The sequence below is a fragment of the Talpa europaea genome (genome assembly GCF_964194135.1).
Source record: "Talpa europaea genome assembly, chromosome: 2".
NCBI lineage: Eukaryota > Metazoa > Chordata > Mammalia > Eulipotyphla > Talpidae > Talpa > Talpa europaea.
Window position 1 is genome coordinate 42,044,222 of NC_140068.1, and position 24,308 is coordinate 42,068,529.

Consider the following 24,308-nt stretch of genomic DNA (forward strand, 5'->3'; position numbering starts at 1 on the left):
TTGTGATTCCATATGAATTTCATCAATAATTGTTCTATTTCTTTGAAGAATGACATTGAAATTTTGATTGGAATAGCATTGAATCTGTATATTGCTTTTGGAAGGATGGCCATTTTAATAATGTTTATTCTTCCAATCCATGAGCAGGGGATGTCTCTCCATTTCTTTGTGTCTTCTTCTATTTCTTTAAACAGTGTTTTATAGTTTTCTTTGTATAGGTCCTTTACCTCTTTTGTTAGATTTATTCCCAAATATTTGATTTTTTTTGTTTCAATGACAAAAGGGATGGTCTTTCTGATTTCTTCTTCTTCAGATTTATTGTTTGTGTATAGGAAGGCTACTGACTTTTGCGTGTTGATTTTGTATCCTGCCACTTTACTGAACTGATTGATGAGTTGAATTAGCTTTTCTGTGGAGTTTTTGGGGTTCTCTATGTATAATATCATATCGTCTGCAAATAGTGATAGTTTGACTTCTTCTTTTCCTATTTGGATTCCTTGGATGTCTTTCTCTTGTCTTATTGCCCTGGCTAGGACTTCCAGTATTATATTGAAAAGCAATGGTGAGAGTGGACATCCTTGTCTTGTTCCAGATCTTAATGGAATTGCTTTCAGCTTTTCACCATTGAGAATGATACTGGCTGTTGGCTTGTCATAGATGGCCTTTATGATGTTGAGGTATGTTCCTTGTATCCCAAGAATTTCAAGGGCTTTTATCATGAATGGGTGTTGCACTTTGTCGAAAGCTTTCTCAGCATCTATTGATATTATCATATGGTTTTTATATTTCTTTTTGTTGATGTGTTGGATAACGTTGATTGATTTTCGGATGTTAAACCATCCTTGTGCCCCTGGAATGAATCCAACTTGGTCGTGGTGAATTATCTTATGGATACATTGTTGGATTCTGATAGCTAAAATTTTATTGAGGATTTTTGCATCAGTGTTCATTAGGGAGATTGGCCTGTAGTTTTCCTTTTTTGTGTTGTCCTTGTTCGGTTTTGGTATTAGTGTAATGTTGGCTTCATAGAACGTGTTTGGTATTGTCCCTTCCTTCTCAATTTTTTGGAAGAGTTTGTGAAGGATAGGCACTAATTCGTCTCTGAATGTTTGGTAGAATTCATTTGTAAATCCATCAGGTCCTGGGCTTTTGTTTTTGGGGAGGTTTTTGATTACCATTTCAATTTCGCTAATTGTAATTGGTCTGTTTAGGTGTTCTATTTCTTCTTTATCTAGCTTTGGGTGATTGTAGAGTTGTAGGAATTTGTCCATCTCCTCTAGATTGTTAAACTTGTTTCCATATAACTGTTCATAGTAGTTACTGATTATTCTTTTGATTTCTGCTGTGTCCGTTGTGATTTCTCCTCTTTCATTTATGATCCTGTTTATTTGTGCTTTCTCCCTTTTTTCCTTTGTGAGCCTGGCTAGGGGTTTGTCTATTTTATTGATTTTTTCAAAGAACCAGCTCTTGGTTTCATTGATCTTTTGGATTGTTTTTTTAGTTTCAATTTCATTTATTTCTGCTTTGGTTTTTATTATTTCTTTTCTTCTACTGGTTTTGGGGTTTTTTTGTTGTTCTTTTTCTAGATCTTTGAGCTTCGAGATTAGGTTGTTTCTTTGCGTTCTTTCTTGTTTCTTGATGTGAGCTTCTATTGCTATATATTTTCCTCTTATTACTGCTTTTGCTGCATCCCATACATTTAGGATATTGGTGTCCTCCTTGTCGTTCAATTCAAAAAATTTTTTAATTTCTTCTTTGATCTCCTCATTAGTCCAATGGTCTTCCAGTAGTGTGGTTTTTAATCTCCATGAGGTAGGAAAGTTCCTTGCCTTCTTTTTATGGTTTATTTCTAGTTTGATGCCTTCATGGTCAGAAAAGATGGTTGATATGATTTCAATCTTGGTGTATCTGTTGATGTTTGTCTTGTGCCCCAGTATGTGATCGATCCTGGAGAATGATCCGTGTGCGCTTGAGAAAAATGTGTACTCCGTTTTTTTGGGGTTTAGTGTTCTATAGATGTCTGTTAAGCCCAATTGCTCTAGGTCTTTATTTAGAGGTTTGGTTTCTTTACTTATTTTTTGTCTTGTTGATCTATCCATTGTTGATAGTGGTGTGTTGAAGTCTCCCACTACGTATGTGTTTTCTCTGATGTCTGTTTTCAGAGAGGACAACAGTTGTCTGATATATTTTGGTGCTCCTTCGTTTGGTGAGTATATGTTAATGAGTGTTATTTCTTCTTGAAGTATTGTCCCCTTGATCATAATGTAGTGACCATTGGGGTCTCTTTTTATCTTTTTGAGTTTGAAATCTGTTTTATCTGATATAAGTATAGCTGTTCCTGCTTTCTTTTTTGGTCCATTTGCTTGTAGGATTGTTTTCCATCCTTTAACTTTGAGCCTATTTTTATCTTTTGTAGCTAAATGTGTTTCCTGGAGACAGCAAAAGGTTGGGTTTTGTTTCTTAATCCAGGCTGCAACTCTGTGTCTTTTTATTGAAGAGTTTAGTCCATTTACATTTAGAGTTAATATTGATATGTTAACATCTGTATTTGCCATTGTGTTTGTCTTTCCTTTGATTTTATTTATTTATTCTTTTAATAACTTTTTTTTTTTTTTGGCCTTCTTTCATTGTTATTCGTCGCTCTGAGGTTCTGGCTTTAGGACTCCTTGTAATATTTTTTGGAGTGGGGGTTTAGTTGCAATGAAATTCTGGAGTTTCTGTTTGTCTGGGAAGGTCCATATTCTTTCTTCAAAGAGGAAGGAGAGCTTTGCGGGATAGAGTATTCTTGGTTGGCATCTGTTTTCTTGGAGTCTGTTGACTATGTCCCTCCACTCTCTCCTTGCCCGTAGTGTTTCTTCAGAGAGGTCTGATGTCAGCCTGATTGGTTTTCCTTTGAATGTTATCTGTTTCTTCCCTCTTGCCAGCTTCATTATTTTTTCCTTGTCCTGGATTCTTGGGAGCTTTACTATTATGTGTCTTGCTGTATTTTTCCTTTCGTCGTGGAAGTTTGGTGTTCTTCTTGCTTCTTGTATATCAATTTTCAGCTCCTTCTTCACATTTGGGAAGTTCTCTTCAATTATCTCTTTGAATATTTTCTCTGTTCCTACATCTCTCTCCTCTCCTTCTGGTATTCCTATAACTCTTATATTTCCTTTCCTCATGGAGTCAGATAGTTCCCGAAGTCTTTCTTCGTTCTTTTTCCTTCGTACTTCTCTTTCCTTTTCTGTTTTGGTTCTTTTTATTTCTGTGTCTTCAAGATTACTTGAGAATTGACTTTTTTAAAAAATGTAGATTATATAGAATTTTTACAAGGACTAAGCCCTCTCCATTTTTTTGGCTGTAATTTTTAAATACTTTTATTATTTTTAAAATTGAGTTAATGTTATATAATTGTTTGTATTTTGGGTGTATTGGATCTCCTTTCAGATGTTATTGTCATAGGTCACCCACCACTGGACCCTCATTTGTTGATCTTTCCCTGTAACTGTTTTCTCAAGTTCAAATATATGTCTGGGTGACAATTTCTAGTACACAGATCAAGACATTCAGGGGGCCTCCCTGGTGGCGCAAGGGTTTAAGACGCAACCTATGAAGCTATCACAGCCTCTGCAGCACGAGTTCGATCCCTGGCCAGGGAGCTACCCACATGGCACAGCAGACCACTGCTGACTCACCTGCTGTTCCCCTCCACAGTGTATTTCAGTCAACCTGCCTTTTCTATTCCCCACTCTGTCTCTGGTAAATCCTCTCACCCCCCACACCTCTGCCCTGAACCCCAGTTCATGAATGCATAACTAAATAAATCTTTAGGGGCCTCCCTGGTGGCGCAGGCGGTTGAGCGCAGTGCTGTTGTGAAGTTGTCCGCAGCCTCTGCAGTGCCGGTTCGATCCCCACCCGCCTCAGAACAACCCCCATAGAGAGCAGACCCCTCCTGTCTCGCCCGCTGCTCCCCTCAGCAGTGTATTTTGTCAGTCTGCCTGTTCTTTCCCTGCTCTGTCTCTGGTGAACACTCTCACACCCTGTGCAACTGATCTGTACCCCGGATCTTGTATAAATAAAATAAATCTTTTTAAAAAATCTTAAAAAAAGACATTCATAAATGATATAATCTAATTTACCATACTTATTTTTTTGGGAAATATAAATTAAGAGTGTGCCTTCTTAACTAAAGGAAAACACTGGTATGATGCTTACTAGTAAGTAACTGAAAGAACTTAAAGTAACTTAAATTTGCAGGTATAATAAAATAAATCTTGTGGCCTCCCTTGGTGGTATAAGGGGTTAGGTCTCAGCACTATGAAGCTATCCCCAGCCACTTCAGCAGGAGTTTGATCCCCGGCCAGGGAGGTGACCCACATGGCACAGCAGACCTCTCCTGACTCGCCCGCTGCTCCTCTCAGCAGTGTGTTTCAGTCAATCTGCCTGTTCTGTTCCCCACTCTGTCTCTGCTGAATCCTCTCACCCCCCACCCCGTACCTCTGGCGTATGCCCCAGTTCTTGTATGCATAAATAAATAAAATAAATCTTTAAAGTAAAATAAAATAAAATAAAATAAATCTTGTAAGAGCCTTGACTCTCCAGGAAGTTCAAATATCATTACATTATTTAGGGCAAAATCATTAGGCTCTGAAGTAATGATTCTTATTCTATTTAACAAGATCCAGAGCTCTCCTTGGTGCCTGAAACATGTCTGCTTGAATCCATCTGCTCCCTGAATGCAGAGTATCCATTTTAGGGAAAATGTTCATGGTGACAGGTTAACAACAGACTGGCTGCCAAGCTCCATACCTAGAGCGTGCATGTTAAGAAGTTACATCTTACCCTTTGTTTGTTACTACTGAAAAAATGCCATCTGGAAAACTCCAGCTTCCATAAAACGGAATTGCCTCAGTTAGCACTTATGCTTCCAGCATCAGCAATTCTTTTAAAGAAGGAAGATGAATAAGAGGATAGAGAATCCTGGGAACTTCAATTTAAAAAGTATAAAAACAGCCGACACTGAAATCAAGCAAGATGATGAAGTCCCTCGACAACTCATAAAACTTTCATGATTACCTCTTTCTATTCTGGGCCAACACACCAACTTAAAAAAAAAAAAATCCATTATATGTATTGATTGCTTTGATTCAGTTAGAAGTGTATAAATTTGGATGATTTTCAAAGATAATTATCTGCCAAATTCATATCAAACAAAGTAGTAAAGGTATCTTCTCACTTTATTCAGCAGCCATCCGGCTGTTTTCCTTGTTGTGGGGTGAAGAATGAGAAAGATTTTAGGGCAGTAGGAGAGGAGAAATCTCAACTGCAGTCTCCTCTAGCATCTGGAGACTGGTATAGTGGCAGACTCACGGCAGTCTCCTCCTCCTACCCCTGCTCCTCCTCCTACACATCCGCTTCTTCTACCTCCTTCTTGTCAAAGGCTTGAGACTCTTACACACTCTGTCTTTGTAAGTATTTAAATGATTCCTTCATTCCTCCAAATCCTACATCCTTTGTTATCTTTTGAATTTGCAATCTTACCTGCTTATACAACTTAGAAATTTCCAGGTATAAATAAGTAGAAGTTGTGAAACATGAAAAAAGTAAAAATTTCTCACTAAGTTCATATTTGCATGAAAATACAATGACAATTCATATTCTGCAAGGTCAGCTCATATGACCTCATATTATGTAGATTCACTCGAATAGGTGCTTCCTCACACTTTGGGATCAAAATGTCTCAGGACTGCCCTACCTGGTGGCACAAGGGGTTAGGACATAACCTACGAAGCTGTCCGTAGCCACTGAAGCACTGTGTTCCATCTCCGGCCAGGGAGCTGCCCATATGGCGCAACAGACCTCTCCTGGCTCACCCTCTGCCCCCCTCAGCAGTGTATTTCAGTAGATCTGCCTGTTCTGTTCCCCATTCTGGCTCTGGTGAATCCTCTCACCCCCTACACCTCTGGCCTGTACCCCAGCTCTTGTATGCATAAATAAATAAATCTTAAAAAAAAAAGTCTCAGGACTGCCCATCACACCTAAGAGAACTGCTGTCTGTTTGTAGTTGTCTCTGGGATGCTTGAAATACTAAAATTTTTGTGTTGGAAAATTAAGAGAGCTATACCTGATTATTAGACATATGACCTTTAAAAGTGAAAAAAGACAAATGAACAAAAACCTTATTAAAAACAGATTTCAGAATTATGTATAAAATTTCATCTGTTTTTTTTCCTAAGGTAGATAAATACTGCAAGAAATACAACCATGTTAATAATCATTTCCTCAGGGGACTAGGATTTTGGACAATCCCTATTCTTCTCTACATCTTTTGTTGCTCTCCTAATTTTTAACAATCACGTCTTATTTTTTTTTTAGATTTATTTATTTATTTATACAAGCACTGGGTATAGTCAGAAGCATAGGAGGGTGAGAGAATTCACCAGAGCCAGAGCGGGGAACAGAACAGGCAAACTGATGAAATACACTGCTGAGGGGAGCAGGAGAGGTCTGTGCGCCATGTGGGACCCTCGCCGGCGCCCGGGGATCGAACTGGTGCTGCAGAGGCTGTGGGCAGCTTCGCAGCCCAGCACTCAACCGCTGCACTACCAGGGGAGGCCCTTATTTTTACAAACAGAAACAAAAAACCTACCAAATTGTCCCCATGTAGGAAATAATTGTAGAGTCTGGGGGTTGGGGGTGTGGTGATACTTCATTTTTGTGTGTTGGCATGATAGAACTCAAATAATTTTTTTCCCTTTGATAATTTAACATGTGATATGGTGCTGGCTATAGGCCAAGTGGACCTCAACCTGAAATTAGGAATTGAAGAGAAAAAGATAACCCATATTTGGTGTGGAAAGGATGGATTAATGAGAAGACATCTCTCTTTAGCAGAAACAGGGATTTTGGGGCAGTTTTCCAGTCCATATAGTTGCAAATGGTGGTTTTCTTCTTATTATGTATTCATATTAATGTATGTGGAAGTGGCAAAGAAAATATCCCAATCCCAAATGATGCCTCTTGGTCTTAGTGAAGCTATGAGAGGAATATAAATGACAGTGCTATTATTTTAGATAAAGTACATGAAACAAAGGGGAGGGGGATCTGATTACAGTGAGAAAACAAGCTTACAACTGCTAAAATGTGTGTGCCTTGTCTGCAGGCAGAACTGACTGCTGCCTTTCCCTCTCAGGAATGGCAACAAGTGGGCCGTGCACATGTTAGAAGATCAAAAAAGACATGAAATTAACAAATATTCCACTTTTGCTTCTCTTCTGTCTGGCATTTTGGTAAAAGGCACTATTAAGTCAGGAACCCTGACTGTGTTCTATTTTGTGCTTGGATCTCTTAATATTAGTGAGGGTATAAGAACAGGGTGTAAGATGCCTGTTTTGAAGTTGGATCCTTTTATAATCCAGATTCTACCACTTAATAGTTGTGTGACCTTGACTGGTTGTTTAACTTCTCTGCATCTCAGATTTCAATGGAAACTGCTTGGAACTGTTCTTGCCTTCACTTCTCACCTGGGGTGTAGTTTCCCATCTGTAACATGAGCATAACAAAAGGAACTATTTAATTTGTTTAGGGGGATTAATTGGAGTATTCCATGTAAAGGGCTTAGCACATAACAAGTACTTAATTCAAGTTGGTTATTAGTTTATTTTTTATTATCAGTAGGTCTAAGATACAAAGAAAGATAAACACTGTATGCTGAAAGATGGCATATTTGTTAAAGCAAATGGGAGGACTTTTAAACAATATCCAGTATAAGCTAATGAATGGCTATTTCTGCAGGTTATTTTCTTAACACTTTTAGATATAACCTGTATCTAAATACTTAGCACATTTCTTTGATGATTTTATGTGATGATGGGGCATTGATTGTTTGCATATAAAGTCTTTTTTTTCTTCTTTTTTTTAATTGCTACATAAATTCAACAGGAGTTTCAAAACTGGCACTGCTTATAACTTTTCTTGCAAGTTTTTTTTTAACTTCTTTCATTTTTTTTTCTTATTTTCTGGCAGCTAGCCACACATCTGTTTATAGTTTGTTTTTTACTTAATCTTCTCTCTTGTGTTGGGACTTATACATATGCCTTGACTATAAGTAGAAGTGATTTTTAACTAATTCTGTATTTGTAATTAAGTATTCTTATTCTTAAAGAGGGCCCTCAAATTAAATAAGCATCCAACTCCACAAAACCTGGGTCTGTCCCAATTACAAGTTACATTTGTTTTGAAGGTGAAAAGGGTGACACATTCAACTTAAAATTTTCTAAAATGAATGCTGTTGTGGGAGCGTTATGAGATTAAAGATATCTTTATTTTTCTTGTTCCACTCAAGGGCCTCACTAAATTTTGCTTTTCTTCTTCAAGAAAAGCATCTGCGATTTCAATAAAAATATACAGACATGTAGAAGTCATTTACTGATCAAAATAATAATTCAGTATCTGGCTTTTTAAATCGATACTAGAATTGCAAGTGCATAGAATAGATTTAAAAAGAGGGCTCATTTCATTTACATGATACCTCAAACCTAGATATTTTCAGGTGAAAGAAACTGTCCAAGTGAGATTTGGCAGCTCAATTTTGTTAATGCATAATAAATTGCTTGGGTAAGAAGTGAAGAGAAAGTGCCACATGGTGATAAGGAGAATTCTGACAAGAGGAGAACTGTCATAGTGTTATAGAGCAGCCCCGATATTGAACGGGTTCCTGGCTGTGGGTCCTCACCAGCGCTTAAAGGCGACTTAAGAATACTCCACTACAGGCACACACAAAAGGTTAATCAAAGGTTTATTTACAAGGGAAAAGGAAATAAGGAAAATGTACAACTCAGGGAGAAAATAGGGAAATAAAGTCTTTAATGTGTCCTACCCAATTCGACGACCTGGAAACCCAAAGTCACTCTCAGAGCTGGCCGGACGCTGTGAGCTGGCGGAGAGCCGAAATGGGGGACGCCTCCAAAGACCACGTGTCTGCCTTTTATATCAACCTGGCTGCTTAACCCCACCCTCAGGTCCCAGCTACCTTCCCTTTGGTGGTGATGGGATTTGGAGTTCCCAGTGTCTTTGGCTTTGGCCTGGGGTGGGGGTGGAGTCCACAAAGCCTGTATGGAATTAGCTTTAGGACATCCTTTTCCCCATAACAATAGTTCTGGAGCAAAACAGAAGACAAGAAGGAAATATGAAGGGAATCTAGAGAAGAGAGCACCCCAGAATTAGAAAGTTGATTGACGTTCATGAAGCACTGAATAGAAGAGTGAAATTTTAGGAGGGGACTTTAAATTCTAATAGGTGTGAGTTGCTGGTCTATTTTTTTAAGAAGATTTATTTATGCATATAAGAACTGGGTACAGGCCAGAGGTGCTGAGGGTGAGAGGATTCATGGAGACAGAGTGGGGAACAAAACAGGCGGATTGACTGAAGTACACTGCTGAGGGGAGCAGCAGGTGAAACAGGAGAGGTCTGCTGTGCCAGGTATCCAGGGATTGAACTTGTGCAGCTGTGGCTGTGAATGGCTTCATAGTGCAGGTGACTTAACCCCTTGTGCCACCAGGGAGGCCCAGGTTGTCTATTGCCTTACCATTAACTACAGTTGTGTGTGCATTATGACATTTCAATTAACAATGGTACTCCCTACTCATCGCCTAGGTTTGTGATAGGCTAGACCATTTAGGTTTGCATAAGGACACTATTTTTTACATTACAAAGTCACCTAATGACAGGTTTCTCAGTCCCTATGTTGATGCATGACTGTCTGCACAAAAGGCTTCCACCCTGAATAATTTGTTCAGTAGGAATACCACACTTTGTAAGGAACTGAGAATATTAGAATTTGCTGAATATGTGAAAAAAATGACAGTGGCTTAAACAATAGAAAATTTTCTTCCTCTCACAAAGAGAAGTCTAGAGGTAGTGCAAATTTTGTATAGAGACTCCACAGTCTACAGGGACCAAACTTCATTCAGTTCTCTCTTCCTTTCCTAGGGTGTAATTGTTCTCCTTGTCATCTAATATTGCTGCTGCAGCTCCTGCTGTCACATCCTCACTTCAGAGAGAGGGAGGACAGAAACAGAGAGATCGCAAAGCATAGCTATTTGTTTAATGAAACTTCCTGGAAATCCCATATGACACTTTTATCATATCTTATTGGTCAGATTTTTAGTCCTATGGCCACGCAACCAAAAGAGAGATTCAAAAATATAGTCTTTTAGGTGAGCAGCAGTATAGAAATCAGGGTTTTGTTACTGAGGAAGAAGAAAGAATATGGGCAAGCTCTGTCATTCTGTATTTCCCCTTAAACTAAATAATAGTATAAGTTACTGTTTTTCTCTACCTAAGAACTAAGAATTTTATAAGATCTGAATTTGTACTGATGTGCTTAGTGGTGAACCAGTATTGATCAGAAGTCAACTTATAAAATACAGGATTGTGCTTTTCTAGACACTTCTGGATCAGGGAGTCTTGGCAGAGAGGGCTACTGGGAGAAGAGGGATGAAGTTTTTCTCTCAACTATTGTAACAGTTCTTAGACTGACCATCCTGCTGGTCCTCAAGAAGAAAGAAGCCGAGAGTCATAAATTTGCCTCAGAGCTGTGTTAGCGTGTGATGAATAAACATTGATGCACCTGTGCTCGGATGTGTCTAAGACCGAAAGCAGAGCAGTGATGTTTGAGATATGGACTATCCGTAACTAAGTACCTATTTTGTGATCTTGGGCCAATCATTTATCCTATTTAAGCCTCAGTTTTCAAATTGCCTATAAAAGGAGGAGTTGGAGCTGATGTTCACAGTTTCTTGGCTATAATTTCCCATAACCTGGGACTTACGAGATCCATTTAACCATCTTCCCATCTACCTGTCAAGTATTTTTGGTAGTGCCTGGCACTGTGCTGGAGGCTGGCTATCCAAACCTAACTAAGTTATCAATCTTTATGGAGATTATAGTCCAGTCTGAGACACGGAGGCATACCTCTTTGCCTCTTATCAGGTGGAAATGCAGTTGAGGAAACTGCTTGCAATTTTTACCTTCCAGTGTGCTGTATATGGATGGCCCTGGATTTCATATTTGCAACCCTCTGTCCCAAATGTTAATTCTGCCCAAGAATGCTATCATCTCCATAAATGCTATGGTCAGAGAAGGTGCATTTTGATATTAGCTTAAACTGGATAATCTTTATGCACCTTAGCAATAATTGGGGAAAATAGTAACAACTAACACACATGGAGCACGTCCTCTGTCTTAGGCACCATGAATGATGCCTCACAGGCATTTCCCTCAAGCCAGCCCTGTGATAGGAGCCCTGTTTTCCTCTGAGTCACCGAGAGGCTAAGCAACCTGCCCAGACCCATGTGGTGAGCATTTGCCCCAGAGCCAAATGTCTTTAGAAAATTGTTCATGTGCACAAACACATTTTTTTGCACTTAGTTCCAGGGAGTGCAAGCCTCAACGATACCTTGGTAATGAGTTTAGGAAACTCTGACCTAATTTCATCCTAATTAAGAAAACGACTGGTGTTGGAAAACCACCATATACTTTCCCAGGCCAAAGATTGTGGATACTCTGCATCTGCTCATGAGAAAGGGGCAACCCTGCCTGTGCTGAGGTCAAGGCCCCTGTGCAGAGACACCACAAAAGCTCACCAGTGTTACCACCACATCCAGCTCTCAGTGTGTGGTCCTTGCAACAGCACCAGCGACAGCTGGGTTCCTGGTAGAAATGCAAATAGTCAGGCCCTGCTGGAGATCTACAGAGCTGGAGCTGCGTGCTCACAAGCCTTCCAACTGATTCTGATGCATATGATACATAGAGCAGTTCTGTCCAAGAGGGCATCGTGAGAAGACGGAGATGGCCTGTAGCTGCGCTCCTGACATGCTACCCGCTAGCACAGAGGGGTCTTGAGCACTTGAAATGTGACGAAAGGACTGACATTTTAGTTTTATTTAAATTTAATTAAAATTTAAATCTCCACTTGAGGCAAGTGGCTACCCTAGGGGTCAGCACCACTTGCTCTGTAGCTGTCCTTAACATTCCTATGCCTTTACATCTGAACAGCATTGGACACAGCACAACAAAATAAAACATGGAGTAACACCTGTAGAACTGTGCTTTGGTATCATCTATTTCCTTATTCCAATGTTGATGTTATTTAATTAGAAAATGTTTGAGATGGGAGCCTTGCAGTTTAAAGCCAGTGAAATATTCCATTAGAGAAAAGCCATTATGCCACTTTGTTCAAAACTTATGGTAAATAGTGTGTTCTTAGAGAATTGTCTTTGCTTTAGATCCCATGGGAAGGAATTTTAGAATGAGCCCAACAGCTCAAATGAAAGTCCGCCTGTTCTGGAGGACAACTGTGGTGCTCTGATGCTGGTAAAGGAGATCAGCAGAAATTGGTGGTGTTCCCTATGGAGGAAGGCACGTAAATAAATGAACAAGTGTAGGAAATTTCATGGCATTTTGAGTAATAGTCAAGAATTACATTTGCCTAAAGTATAGGGTTCAGGAGGTGTTTAAAATCAAGACACTGACACCATTTTTCAGAGCGGGACGATGAAATCCATGAACGGCCTCATTCCTTATTTCCAATCCTTGATTCCTCTCTCCTCTTTTAATCAGTGGGGTTTGAAGCAAGATGATCACCATGGTGGAGGTGGGGAACTAGCAGGAGGGGCCAGTTGGGAGGAATTCCAGAGGAAGAATGGGCAGACTTGTTATCTGATAGGATGTTATACAGATAGCCTATCAGGAGCTCTCGTAGAACTTGGTACCCAATGAGGAGTTAAGTCCTGTCCTGAAGGAATTTACGGCCCAGGTAAGGTAAGGGAATCAGACATGCCAACCATTGAGTGCAAACCATGCCGTCCATTCCCCTACAAGTCTTAGAGCATTGGCAAATGGAGGAAAGCAAGGTGACCCTGACATGTGTTACACTCTCTCAGATGTCTTTATGTTCCCTCATCTCATTTCTGTAACTTCTAACCCTTGACTCACTGCTGATCTTTTTATAATTTGTACCCTAGGACAGTGTATTTTCCCACTAATATTTTAGTCTATTTAAAAAAATAAATAACCCAATGAGATTATTTTGTGACCCTTAAATTAGTGCTTGCTTTTTGCATTTGGGTCATATTTTATGTAGCCTAAGTCACATCATTGCCTCCATCATGCTCTGAGATGGACTTAGTCCCACATCTAAGGATAAAGATGCTCCTATTGAACTTCAAGACCATGTATGCCTGAAGAACATTTTATTTGGATATTGACTTGTTATTTATTTGCTTATACATCTATTTGTGTAGGGATCATTTACATATGTTTATGTCCTATCTTTCTTGAAATACTTGAGAATGTTTGCATAAATAGAATTAATCCAGAAAAGGAAATTAACCAGGTGATGCAGCTTTAATGCACAGATTTCTGATATTAAGGTCAGTGACAGATGTGTTTTCAGTTGCCCAGTATGCAGTGGGATAGAAATAAATTTATTAAAGCAGCTGTCTGGTGTCATCCCAAGTTCTGCCGCTGCTTTCCTGCCTGACTTTCCCCTTGGCCAGGTCCTTTGTTGCCTCCTTAAGGTTGCCTAAATTTGCACAGCTTGGTTCCTTGCCTTTGTCTATCACCAACAGCAATACTGATTTCTGACTTCTTGATTTGTCACCAGCTCATCCATTTTACCTTGGTTTCTGTTACATGACCTCACCCAGCCCAGGAGATACTAGCCCAGCACCCTCCGGATGGATTCTTTGGGGTAGACTGGAGAACTAGCAGAGAAAAAGTCTTTGTTTTTAAATGAATTTGTTTTCCTTCAATTCATTTTAAATTCATTTGCTCCTTGCAGAGGTTATTTCTGTGAGCCTACTACTAGGCAAAATTTATTTTCTTTCCTGATTGTTCAGAATTAGACCTGTATTAACTTAGACCGACCCTTCGTATTTCTCACAATATGCAGGGCAAACTATTTCCCTTTCCCTAGGATAGAAAAAAATCTTGTAATGCTACATTTCTGTCAGCCAGTGATGATAATTGAGTCAGATTTAGTGCATTTAAAGTCTAAGGCTCTTAAAGAGATTTTTAATCCTCTTGTTCATTTAAGATAGATTAATTTTTTCTATTTTTCTACAAAAACAAGGTCCTCTTTCTAATTTGTTCATCTTTTAGTTTTGTAGGTGCAGATAAGCCTTTAAGTAGTCTCGCTTTATAAAATCTGCATTTATTTTACCTCAGTCCTTAATTATTAACTTCATTTTAAATGAAAAATCAAGAAAAAGTTGCTTTGATACAATTATTTTAAAATTATTATTGAATATTGACCCAATTTGTAATGAATATGGAGAATGAATAAAGCTTAATTTCTTAGGAGTGGTAGGTAATTGATAATTTAATTAAAAATATTTATAGGTAACTAGTTAAATAACAATAATTTAAAAATATGAGTCCAGTTACAAAATTCAATTTCCACACTTCTTTTCAGGAATCTATCGTGAATGAAATGTGAGAGATATCTATAAATGTGATAAGGTATATGCTTCTGGCCTAGAAAACAAGACAGCTGGAGCCGAGACAAGCAGCTGTGTTTGCAAGTCAGTTATGGCCTGAATGGAAAGTCACTTATTCTATATGAGATGATTGATGCCCTGGATGGTAAATATTAATACTTTATTGGTGTTACTTATGTAAATTTGGCTCTTAGTCAGGGATTGTGATTAGTGCAATGATTAGTGAGCTTTATCATTGATGGTAATAACCAAATTTAAACTGAAACATGTTTTCTGGGTGAGAAAAAAAATCCATATCCTTTTAAAGATATAATATAGAACACAAACAAGGCATTTTTATTAAAGTGTTTTATTTTTATTTTTATTTTTTTAAAGATTTATTGATTGATTGATTGATTGATTGATTGATTGATTGATACAAGCACTGGGTACAGTCAGAAGCACAGGAGGGTGAGAGAGAATTCACCAGAGCCAGAGCAGGGAGCAGAGCAGGCAGAAGGACCAAAGTACACTGCTGAGGGGAGCAGCGGGCGGCAGGAGAGGTCTGCGCGCCATGTGGGACCCTCCTCTGGTGGCGGGGGAGCAGCCGGGAAACGAACAGGTGCTGCAGAGGCTGCGGGCAGTTTCGCAACCCAGCGCTTAACTGCTGCACCATCGGGGAGGCCCTATTAAAGTGTTTTAAATAAAAATTATATAATGACAATTTAGCACATACCTAGTTAAAATTGGCATTTTTCCCCTTTCAATGGTGTGCAGGTTTTTGTCTAATCTAGAGAATCATTTGGACATCAAGGCATAGGTATGCTCAGGAATGCTCCAAAGTGGTGTGTGCATTCAGGGAAAGAAAACAAGCAGGAGTTGGGGGGCTGCGTCTACGGGGCGCCTTCTTTAGGCTGTCTGCCGGGACGCCCAGTCTTAGCACAGCGTGGTTTGTCCTCAGTTTCTCAAAGGCAGGGACAGGAAAGGTTCCAGATTAGTCAAATTTTTAAAATAATTGTCTTGAACCTGCTACTCCACTTCTGGGAGTATTCTAAGAAAATTAAAAAAAGCACACAGGTATTTAGCTAAAAGTTTGTTGATCATATCAATTTGTAATATCATCTAATTGGAAAGATCCTAAATGTCAGAAGAAAGATTGGTTAAGTAAGTTAAACCAACAAAAAAAGTTGTTAAAAAAATATGTAGATGGAAGCTTTCAAACTTTTTTCTTAAACAGGAAAGTCTTTTTTTTTTTTTTTTTTGGCAAAAGTTTATGAGGAATTCTAAATATATAAAAGAGAGAAAAGGGGAGCTGCTCCTGTTGAACAGAGAGGAAGGATTTGGGATCTCACCCTGTCCCTGCACGGACCCTCAGTTACCTCCATCATATTCTTTGAAAACTCTGAGGGACACTGAGAGAACATTTTAGATGAAAATGTACTGGCCTGGGAAGATACTCATGGCCTTTCATATTAAAAAGCAAACTTGAAAACTCCTTGCAATTCTAAATTTATAAACACCATATGTGTTTGAATTATGTTCATGTATAATGTATTGGGGTGTGTGTGTGTGTGTGTGTGTGTGTGTGTGTGTGTGTATGGCAAAGAAAAATGTTTTTAAAGAAAGAAACCAGGTAGGGCCTCCCCGGTTGTGCAGCGGTTGAGCACTGGGTTGTGAAGCTGCCACAGCCTCTGCAGTGCTGGTTCAATCCCCGGCTGCTCCCCGGCCACTGGAGGAGGGTCCCACATGGCGTGCAGACCTCTCCTGCCGCCCGCTGCTCCCCTCAGCAGTGCACTTCGGTCCTTCTGCCTGCTCTGCTCCCCGCTCTGGCTCTGGTGAATTCTCTCACCCTCCCGCGCTTCTGACTGTACCCAGTGCTTGTATAAATAAATAAATCTTAAAGAAAAAAAAAAGCTACTTTAAAAAAAAAAAGAAGAAGAAATAAACCAGGTATTTAGATGTTAACTGTTTTTAATCTTTTTACTCTGGATGTGGGATATTTTTAATTCCCTTTCTTGCTTCTTACGTGTAGTTTTAGTTTTTTAATAATGACCATGTATTAATTTCATAATAATAGCATTTTTATATATTAATTTCTAGAAATTACAGCTTTGGAATATATATAGTACTTGACCCTGTAAAAGTAATCCTTAAATTTTACAAGGATTTGCATACATAGATTTTGTTTTTATTGCTATTTAATAAGTCACCCCACAAACTTAAGTTTTTTAAAACAACAATTGGTCATTTTATTGCCTCAGTTTCTGAGGGCCAGTGTTTTGAGAAGTGCCGTGTTGGGCAGCTCTGGCTCAGGGGCCTGCCTGTGGTGCTGTCAGGTAACTATACTGGAGAAGCTGGGGTTGACGAGGCCTGTCTTGCTTCACATCAACTCAAGGCCTCTTCTTGTATCTCTTCAATGAATGTTGCTTGAGTCATGTAAGCTGTAATACTGTGGTCCATTTGTGAATTTGTAAGTAGTGTTGCTTTTAATCTCTGGCATCAATTATTTGCAAACATGGGCATGAACAATTCATCTCATCCTTCCTGCATATACCACTCTTCCCCACAAGGACTGAAATCTATTTCCCCTCCCCTTTATCTTAGATGACCTTGTGATTTGCTTTGATCAGTGATATTCAGTGGAAGTGATGCTGTGTGAATCCAACACCTAGGCCTTCAAAGGTGATGCAACTTCCATTTTTGCTCTCTTGAAAGCCAGCCAGCATGTGACAAACTCTGTCTATCCTGCTGGAGAACCCTCTTGAAGGGAAAGGGCTCATGTGGGAAGCTGAAGGTATGCGGATCTTGAATGCATGAAGAAGTTCCAGAAGAAGGGGAGGGATGTGTCCTGGCAATAGGAGGATGCATTGCTGGGCCTGGCTGAATGGCTGAGAAGGAACCAAGGAATGAAGTATAGGGGTTTCATGATAGTGGCTTTAATTAGCCTTGGAGGCTTGCAATAGCAAGGCTGGAGGTGTCGGCGTTGACTGACATAGGACTGGCAGAATGACATCCATAATTGTGGCATTCATGGCAACACATAGTTGCTGGTCCCTTGGACTTCAGATACAGAACATTTTTCCTCAGCACTGACCCTGGGAATTTATTCTTGAACACTCATACTGCCTTGCCAAAGCTGTATTGCTCTTCCCACCTCAAACATTGTGGATTGAGTTGTTTCCCTCTACCCCAAATTCATATGTTGAAATCCTAACCCCTAGTGCCTCAGAATGTGACTTGAATTGGAAATTCATTGCAGATGAAATTAATTTAAATGAAGTCCTGCTGGAGTAGTAAAAACACCCAATGTGACTTGTGTCCTTGTAATGAGGGGAGATTTGGACGCAGTTACAGAGTGAGAATGCCATGCAGATGAAGACAGATCAGAGTGATGCAGAAGTCAGGGAAAGCCAGAGATTGCCAGCAAAGCCCCGGGAGCAGGAGAAAGGCTTGCAACAGGGTCTCCCTTATGGCCCTCAGTAGGAACCAACCCTGTCAGTCACCCCGACTCTGCATGTCCAGCTTCCAGAACTGAGGCATAAACTTCTGTTGTTGAAGCCACCCAATTTGTGGCACTATGTTAGCTTTAGAAAACTAATACAAATGTCCAAATGCCACTTCTCTTGTCCTCTCATCTCTGCAATTCAGGGTAAGTGAACTTCGGGATAAACTTGGGCCCGTGAAGAGGAAACTGCCAGAAGACCTCATTCCTTGATCCATTTAAAATTAAAATGATCATTTTCTCAAAAAGTTCCATAAAGGTGATTTATTGGCTATTTCAAGCACAAGAAAAAGGAGGTAATTTTTGTTAGGAAGACCTTTAATGTCTCTGAAATTATACCAGATAGGTTGTTTCACCTCCTTTTCTTGATACCCTTTTATCCAAGAAGATGTCTTCAGTTATTCCAGAATGTACAGAGAGTTAACATTCAGTTGCTTTTCTGAAGAACCTGATTTAGCCTACCTGTATTAGAATTGGCACTTGATTATTCTGATATAATCATTTGCATGATTTTTAGTGCCATAATTGTTGAAAGCTGATATTAAGATCTTAAAAGTGGCATAGTTTATTCAGAGATGCTTAGTGCCTTATAATAACAACCATATTGGGTATATTATGCAGTAATAATGGAAATTGCATTTGCAAAATAGTGGTGGTAATAGAACATTGTGAAATGCAAGAAATGGAAAAAGCACACTGGAAGGAAAATCATGTTTTATTCACAGCATTTTGGCTGTCTGTGTTCTCAGGCAGGAAGGCAGCAAAAAGCTTATGTGCTATTCCTCTGTGCCACAGCCCTCTGGGCCCATGACTTAGATCAACCTATACAATTCTGATTGCAGTGCAGAATTTTCAGTTACTCGAATTAAGAGGGAGTGAGGGTGTTGTCATGTCTGAAGATACTTCTTCTCTTTAATTAGCATTTTGGTTAATCAAAACTAGCTTTCCAAAGAATACAAGTTTGTTATGCTTTAGCCTAATTTGGTTCTTTTCCAGTTGCTCATAACTTCTGATTGATAGCTTATTTAAAAATGTGTGTCCCCTGTATTGTATCAATATAGTTTTTAGGTCAGTTTTAGACTCATTACCCTATCCTTTTAATACTTTCATTTATTGATCACATTCAACATATGCTAACTCACAGAAAACCATTGTAAAAATAGATCTGTGAGGAACCTTGGGAATTCTCAACTATGTGTGAATATTTTCTGTACCAATTAGAAAATTTTATGAGATTTCGAATAAATATTCTTTTTAGCAGCTTCATTACCCTTATTCAGGCATATTCTGATTAAAAAACTTCAAAGACTAAACAAAGACATGGAAGTGCCAGCGCAGGAAAGATGGAAAAAGAGTGAATTCTTTTGTGCCCAACTCACAGGAATTATTTTAGCTATTTGTAAGCCACACAGAACCTGCCTTTGCTTCAGAAAATGAAGTGGTTTTTTTTTTTTTTAATTTCTTCTCTTTGATTTTGAAAACATTGCGGTGACAAACTGGTTTGAAGCTATTTAGCCCTTATTAAGGCCTCCTGGTGTTCTTAGGCTTGTTACTAGCACTTCCTCGAAGGGGAGGAGGTATGACCCCAGGAACTGTAAGAACATCACCCTGAGGGTCTCTGTGGCCCAGACAAAGAGCAATTTCTTGGAGCAATTATGTTTAAATTCTGTGCATTTCCCTCCACCCGGCTGTGAAATCACTGGAAAAATGTTTATGTTGCCTTGAGAATCTCGTCTGAGAAACTTAGCAAAAAGGCATGTGCTAAGAGAGAAAAGAGGCTGGTTTGGGCCTGGTGGGGCTTCTGTATCCTTCTAATCAGGTAGATATTCCATTTTCATGGGCAGGGTACTGGTGACTTCAGTCAGCACCTGTTACTCTTCCTTATGTGTGGTCAAATTATCCCCTTAAACTCCCCCTCCATTTCTTGGCAGCAAAGTCATTTTTAACAAATCTTTTCTACCAATAGCCATATACTGAGGTATGTGGGAAAAAATTTTTTAAACTGCCAAGTGCTTTACACATGTGAAATGCTGAGGTTGATAACAATACTACTGATCCTTATTCACTCTCCAAATAAAAAGTATTTTCCAAACTAAAAGGCTTTAAACTCTGAGTGTCCATTTTTCCAGTTGTGTTTTAGGGGTAGTCAGCATTGTGCAGTGGTTAAGAACCTGGGCTTTGAAGACAGCCTCAGAACAAATTTCACCACTGTCTCTCTAGCTGTGGCTGGGGATGGGTGACCCTCTGCATTTGGTTCCTAAGCTGTAAGCAGGATACTAACAGAATCACCCCTGTAGAAGTGGGAGAGGATGAAATAGATAGTGCAAGAGGAAGCACATAGCACAGTACCAGGCATATGTAAGCACTCAGTAAGTAATTAGCTTTCTTGCTTGCTGGAGATATTTGGACTTCTGATATTCTAATGGACTTTGTACCAAGTCAGCAAAAAGGAGCGTATTCTCATAACTTGATTAATCTTAAAATCTCTCCTACTCTTCATCCTGTATTCCATCTTATCCAAATGTAAACTTGTAGTTATTAAATGAGCAGAGACTGTTCTTAAGTGTGTTGTGCTGGTATATATTATTTAAGATATCTTGGAGTAAGAATAAAACACTACTACTATAATAATAGCAGTAGTAGAAGTAGCAACAATATTTTTGCAAGTCCAATATTCAAATTCTTAAGAACTCTTTCCCTGGTTTCCAGTGCTGATGAAATTGGAGGGGATAAGGTTTGTGAGGTGGTCCTGGCAGGCAGTGTCCTTGCTGTGAAACACCTCTCTCTCTCTCTCTCTCTCCCTCTCTCTCTCTCTCGCTTTTTCTCTCTCTCTTGCATTCCCCTAATAATAAGAGATGATGAACATCTTTTCATGTACCTGTTGGTCATCTGTATGTCTTCTTTGATGAAGTGTCTATTCAGATTCTCTGCCCACTTTTTAAATGAAATATCCCTAAATATTGTTCAAGGATTACCTAATGTTTCCAATACGAATGTATCAAAATATTTAACCATTTCCTCAATTATTATTTCATTTAAATTATTATTAGCCACTGCTTTCCCCCCGCTCCCATCATCCCTTTTACCCTGTCCCCACAATCCTGCCATCTTAACCTTAGGCCCTTCTCAGGATGTTTTTTGATGTTCACTGCTTTTTGAAAGTGTTTTATGTTATTGGATTGTTTGCTATGTAAATGTCCAGTATTTGTTTTTAGCATTATGTTGTAGTTTGCTGCACATAAGTCTCTGAAGTCCCTCCATTTTGTTGAAAATGAGTGCATTTCATCCTTTCTTGTGGCTCTGTAGTACTCATGTTGTATATATACCATATTGAATTGATCCAGTTGTCCATGGTTAGACATTTAGGCTGCTTCCATGTCCTAGTTATTGTAAATAATGCTGCTGTGGATTTTGTGAAACATATGGAGTTTGTTGTTGATGTTTTCATGGTTTGTGGTTATATGCCGAAGAATGGGATTGTAGGTCATATGGTATTTCCATTTGAAGGTGAATCTGCATTACTTTCCAAAATGGTCTAATGCGTTCACTTTCCCACAAGAGTATAATAGGATTCCTTTTTCTTTGAATCTTCTCTACCACTTGTTGTTGGGGGGGCTTTTTATTATGTGCCAGTCTCAAGGGTATGAGGTATTATCTTATTGTTATTTTAATCTATATATCTTATTGAAAGTGATGGTGAACATTTTTTCATGTCTTTTGGCTTTCTGGATATCCTCTTTGGTGAATTGTCTGTTTATATCTGCTGCCCATGATTAATTTTTTTTCGTTGTTGAATTGTATGAGTTTTTTTCTATATCTTGGATATCAGTCCCTTATCAGTTGTATATTGTGACAATATTTTCTTCCACTCAATAGGGTGTCTATTTAATCATTTTATATTTTCTTTCCTTTTATTGCAGTTTTCTAACTTGTGGTAATGCCAATTATTTGTTTTTAATTCCTTTGCCATAGCCATTGAGTCACCAGAAATATCTATTGTTGATTCATCATAGTGCCACTGTTTTTTTTTTTTCTATGTATCTTATTGTTGCAGGATTATGTCTAAATCTTTAATCTATTTGGAGTTTATTTTCGTGTATGGCATTAGTGAATAATCCAACTTCATTCTTTTGTGTGGCTTTCTAATTTTCCCAGAACCATTTATTAAAGAGACTGCCTTTCCCCTATTTTGTAGTCATGGATGTATTATTGTGGATTAGGTGCTGGTAAGTACTGGATTTATTTCTGGGCTTTTGATTCTATTTTAGTGGCCCAATGTATTTTTCTGCCAATTCCATGCTATTTGTTTTTATTGTTGCTTTATAAATAAAGTTTAAAGTCAGGTAATGGGATTCCTCCATTTATCTCCTGTTTTCTCAGGGGTGCCTCTGCAAGTCTGTAGGTCACCATTCTCCTCAGACTTGGCTGGGCTCCTCAGATTGGAGTGCAGGTTGCTGGAGAGGGGCTGTGGCCTTAGAGCTCCTTACCACACTCTCTCCAGCAACTCCTTGCTGGCATCCATTCCCACTGGGCAGCAAGCAAGAGTGCTTGTTTTGATTTTGCTTGGCATTTCCTTATTTGTATGTTAAATTTGGTGCAAAGTGAAATTAGACATTTTGTGTCATAAATGGCCATTTGAAAAATGACCCTAACACTAAAACTTAGAGAATTCAGTTTTCTTGGGAGGCAGTTATACATGATGCTCTTGATATCAGAATGGTACTTTCAACAGCCTTTAAATCTGCTAATCTCATTTAATTTTCTAACAGATTGATGTTCTCAAAGCAGATCTGGAAAGTGCAGAGTGGAAAGTTTTAGAAAACCTTATTCTGGAAGATGTCCTTGAACAGATTGGGCAGCTCATCTTCGACGTTCATCTCCACTGGCCTGGGTTCGAGGTCAGTGGCAATGACAGCAGTGTAGTGAGGTTCTGGTACAGCCTCCTCAAAGAGTTAGAACTAAAGGATTTCAAACTTTTTCACAGTTACAAAGATTTATCTAAACCTCAGCTTTTCCTGAAGAAAGACCTTTTCAATGCAAGTAGCTGTTATACTCTGAGTTGGGTGAATACAAGATGGAAATAGGCTGCAGGACCTCATCAAGAACTCAAGGAAATACTGCAGAATGAAATGTGACCATGATTCCAATTATGTTTACCTGTCCATCCCCTACTACCCCTGCTGGAGGTGGGGATGGTGTTACTACTTTGTGAGACATGTAGACTGGTGCCTGCCATGTGGTAGGGGCCAGTTAACACTTTTTGAAGGGATGGACACAGGAATGTGGCAGGTGTCAACCTGTGCTGCAGCCCAGGCGCTCTGCCTGGTGGCCTCAGACAGTGAGGATGATTATCTTCCTTCTCTTTACTCCCATGCTTACCCGTTTTTCCTAAATTTCATTATGCTTCTGTAATCCAGGAACTCATCAACATTAAAAAAAAATTCTGTATTTTTTCCATTGCTCCTGGGTTGATGAGAGTCTTAAGTTCATAGGCTGCTGTTTAAATTAGGGCCTTTTGTTTGACTTTAACTCACCTCTTTCAAGGTTTTCTCCTTGGCCTTGTCAATAACATTCTTGACAACCTTGTAGGTTTCAGCAATTCCTTCTCAACCTTTGCTGAGGTCATGCTCTGATGCTGTGGCTTTATTCAGGGAATTCAAATTCTGTTACTGAGTTTAAAATATTAGACTATGAGAAACTTCTTATGAAAAGAAAAGATTCTTTTCATATTCAGTCCTGCATTGCCTTCTGTTCCTATAAAACTAAGCATAAAGCAGATTTTTGGTGTCTTTGTTGTTGCCTCTCTTAACTTCAACCTGATTTATCCACCACACAATTGCCAATGCTGTTTTTTTTTTTAATTTAAAATGCATTATTTTGAAGATTGAGTTTTTCTTTACTGACAGGTGGCGTTCCTTGTAAGTTTGGCCTGAGGGCCAGAGATCATCTGTCTTCCTTGATATGGTTAGTAGCAATCCTTGTTACATTTAATTAAAATTAAGCAGAAGATGCAGGTTCTCAATAGTTCAAATAATCAATATTTGCTTTCGATGTCAATAGGTACTTTGAAAATAAAAAAGGTCTATAAAAACCAGAAAGTGGCTTACATTGCATGGTGAAGTCACCAAAACAAAGTAAACCTCAGACCAGTTCCTGTGTAGATTATATCACAGATTTTCTCTTTTACTTTTTAATGAAAATTGTAACATTGAAATATATACAATAAATCTTTGTATGCATTAAACCTTTTAAATCTCCTTATGCACTAAAGTACAAAGCATATTAATTTTAAGTATTATATTTGATTAGTTTTTAAATATACACATACCCATCTCAAGATTTTAACT

At 38.9% G+C, this 24,308-nt stretch overlaps 1 protein-coding gene across 1 annotated transcript in view; it reads left to right on the forward strand.

Moving 5' to 3' along the window:
- Window positions 1-23,045, forward strand: part of METTL24 (methyltransferase like 24) — a gene marked incomplete at both ends in the record, with an annotated part of 96,453 nt that extends 73,408 nt beyond the window's left edge. The window contains one exon of the mRNA XM_084227894.1: window positions 22,731-23,045. Within this exon, the coding sequence (XP_084084020.1) occupies window positions 22,731-23,045 (315 nt within the window). The remainder of the gene's footprint in view (window positions 1-22,730) is intronic.
- Between the last annotated feature and the right edge of the window lie 1,263 nt (window positions 23,046-24,308).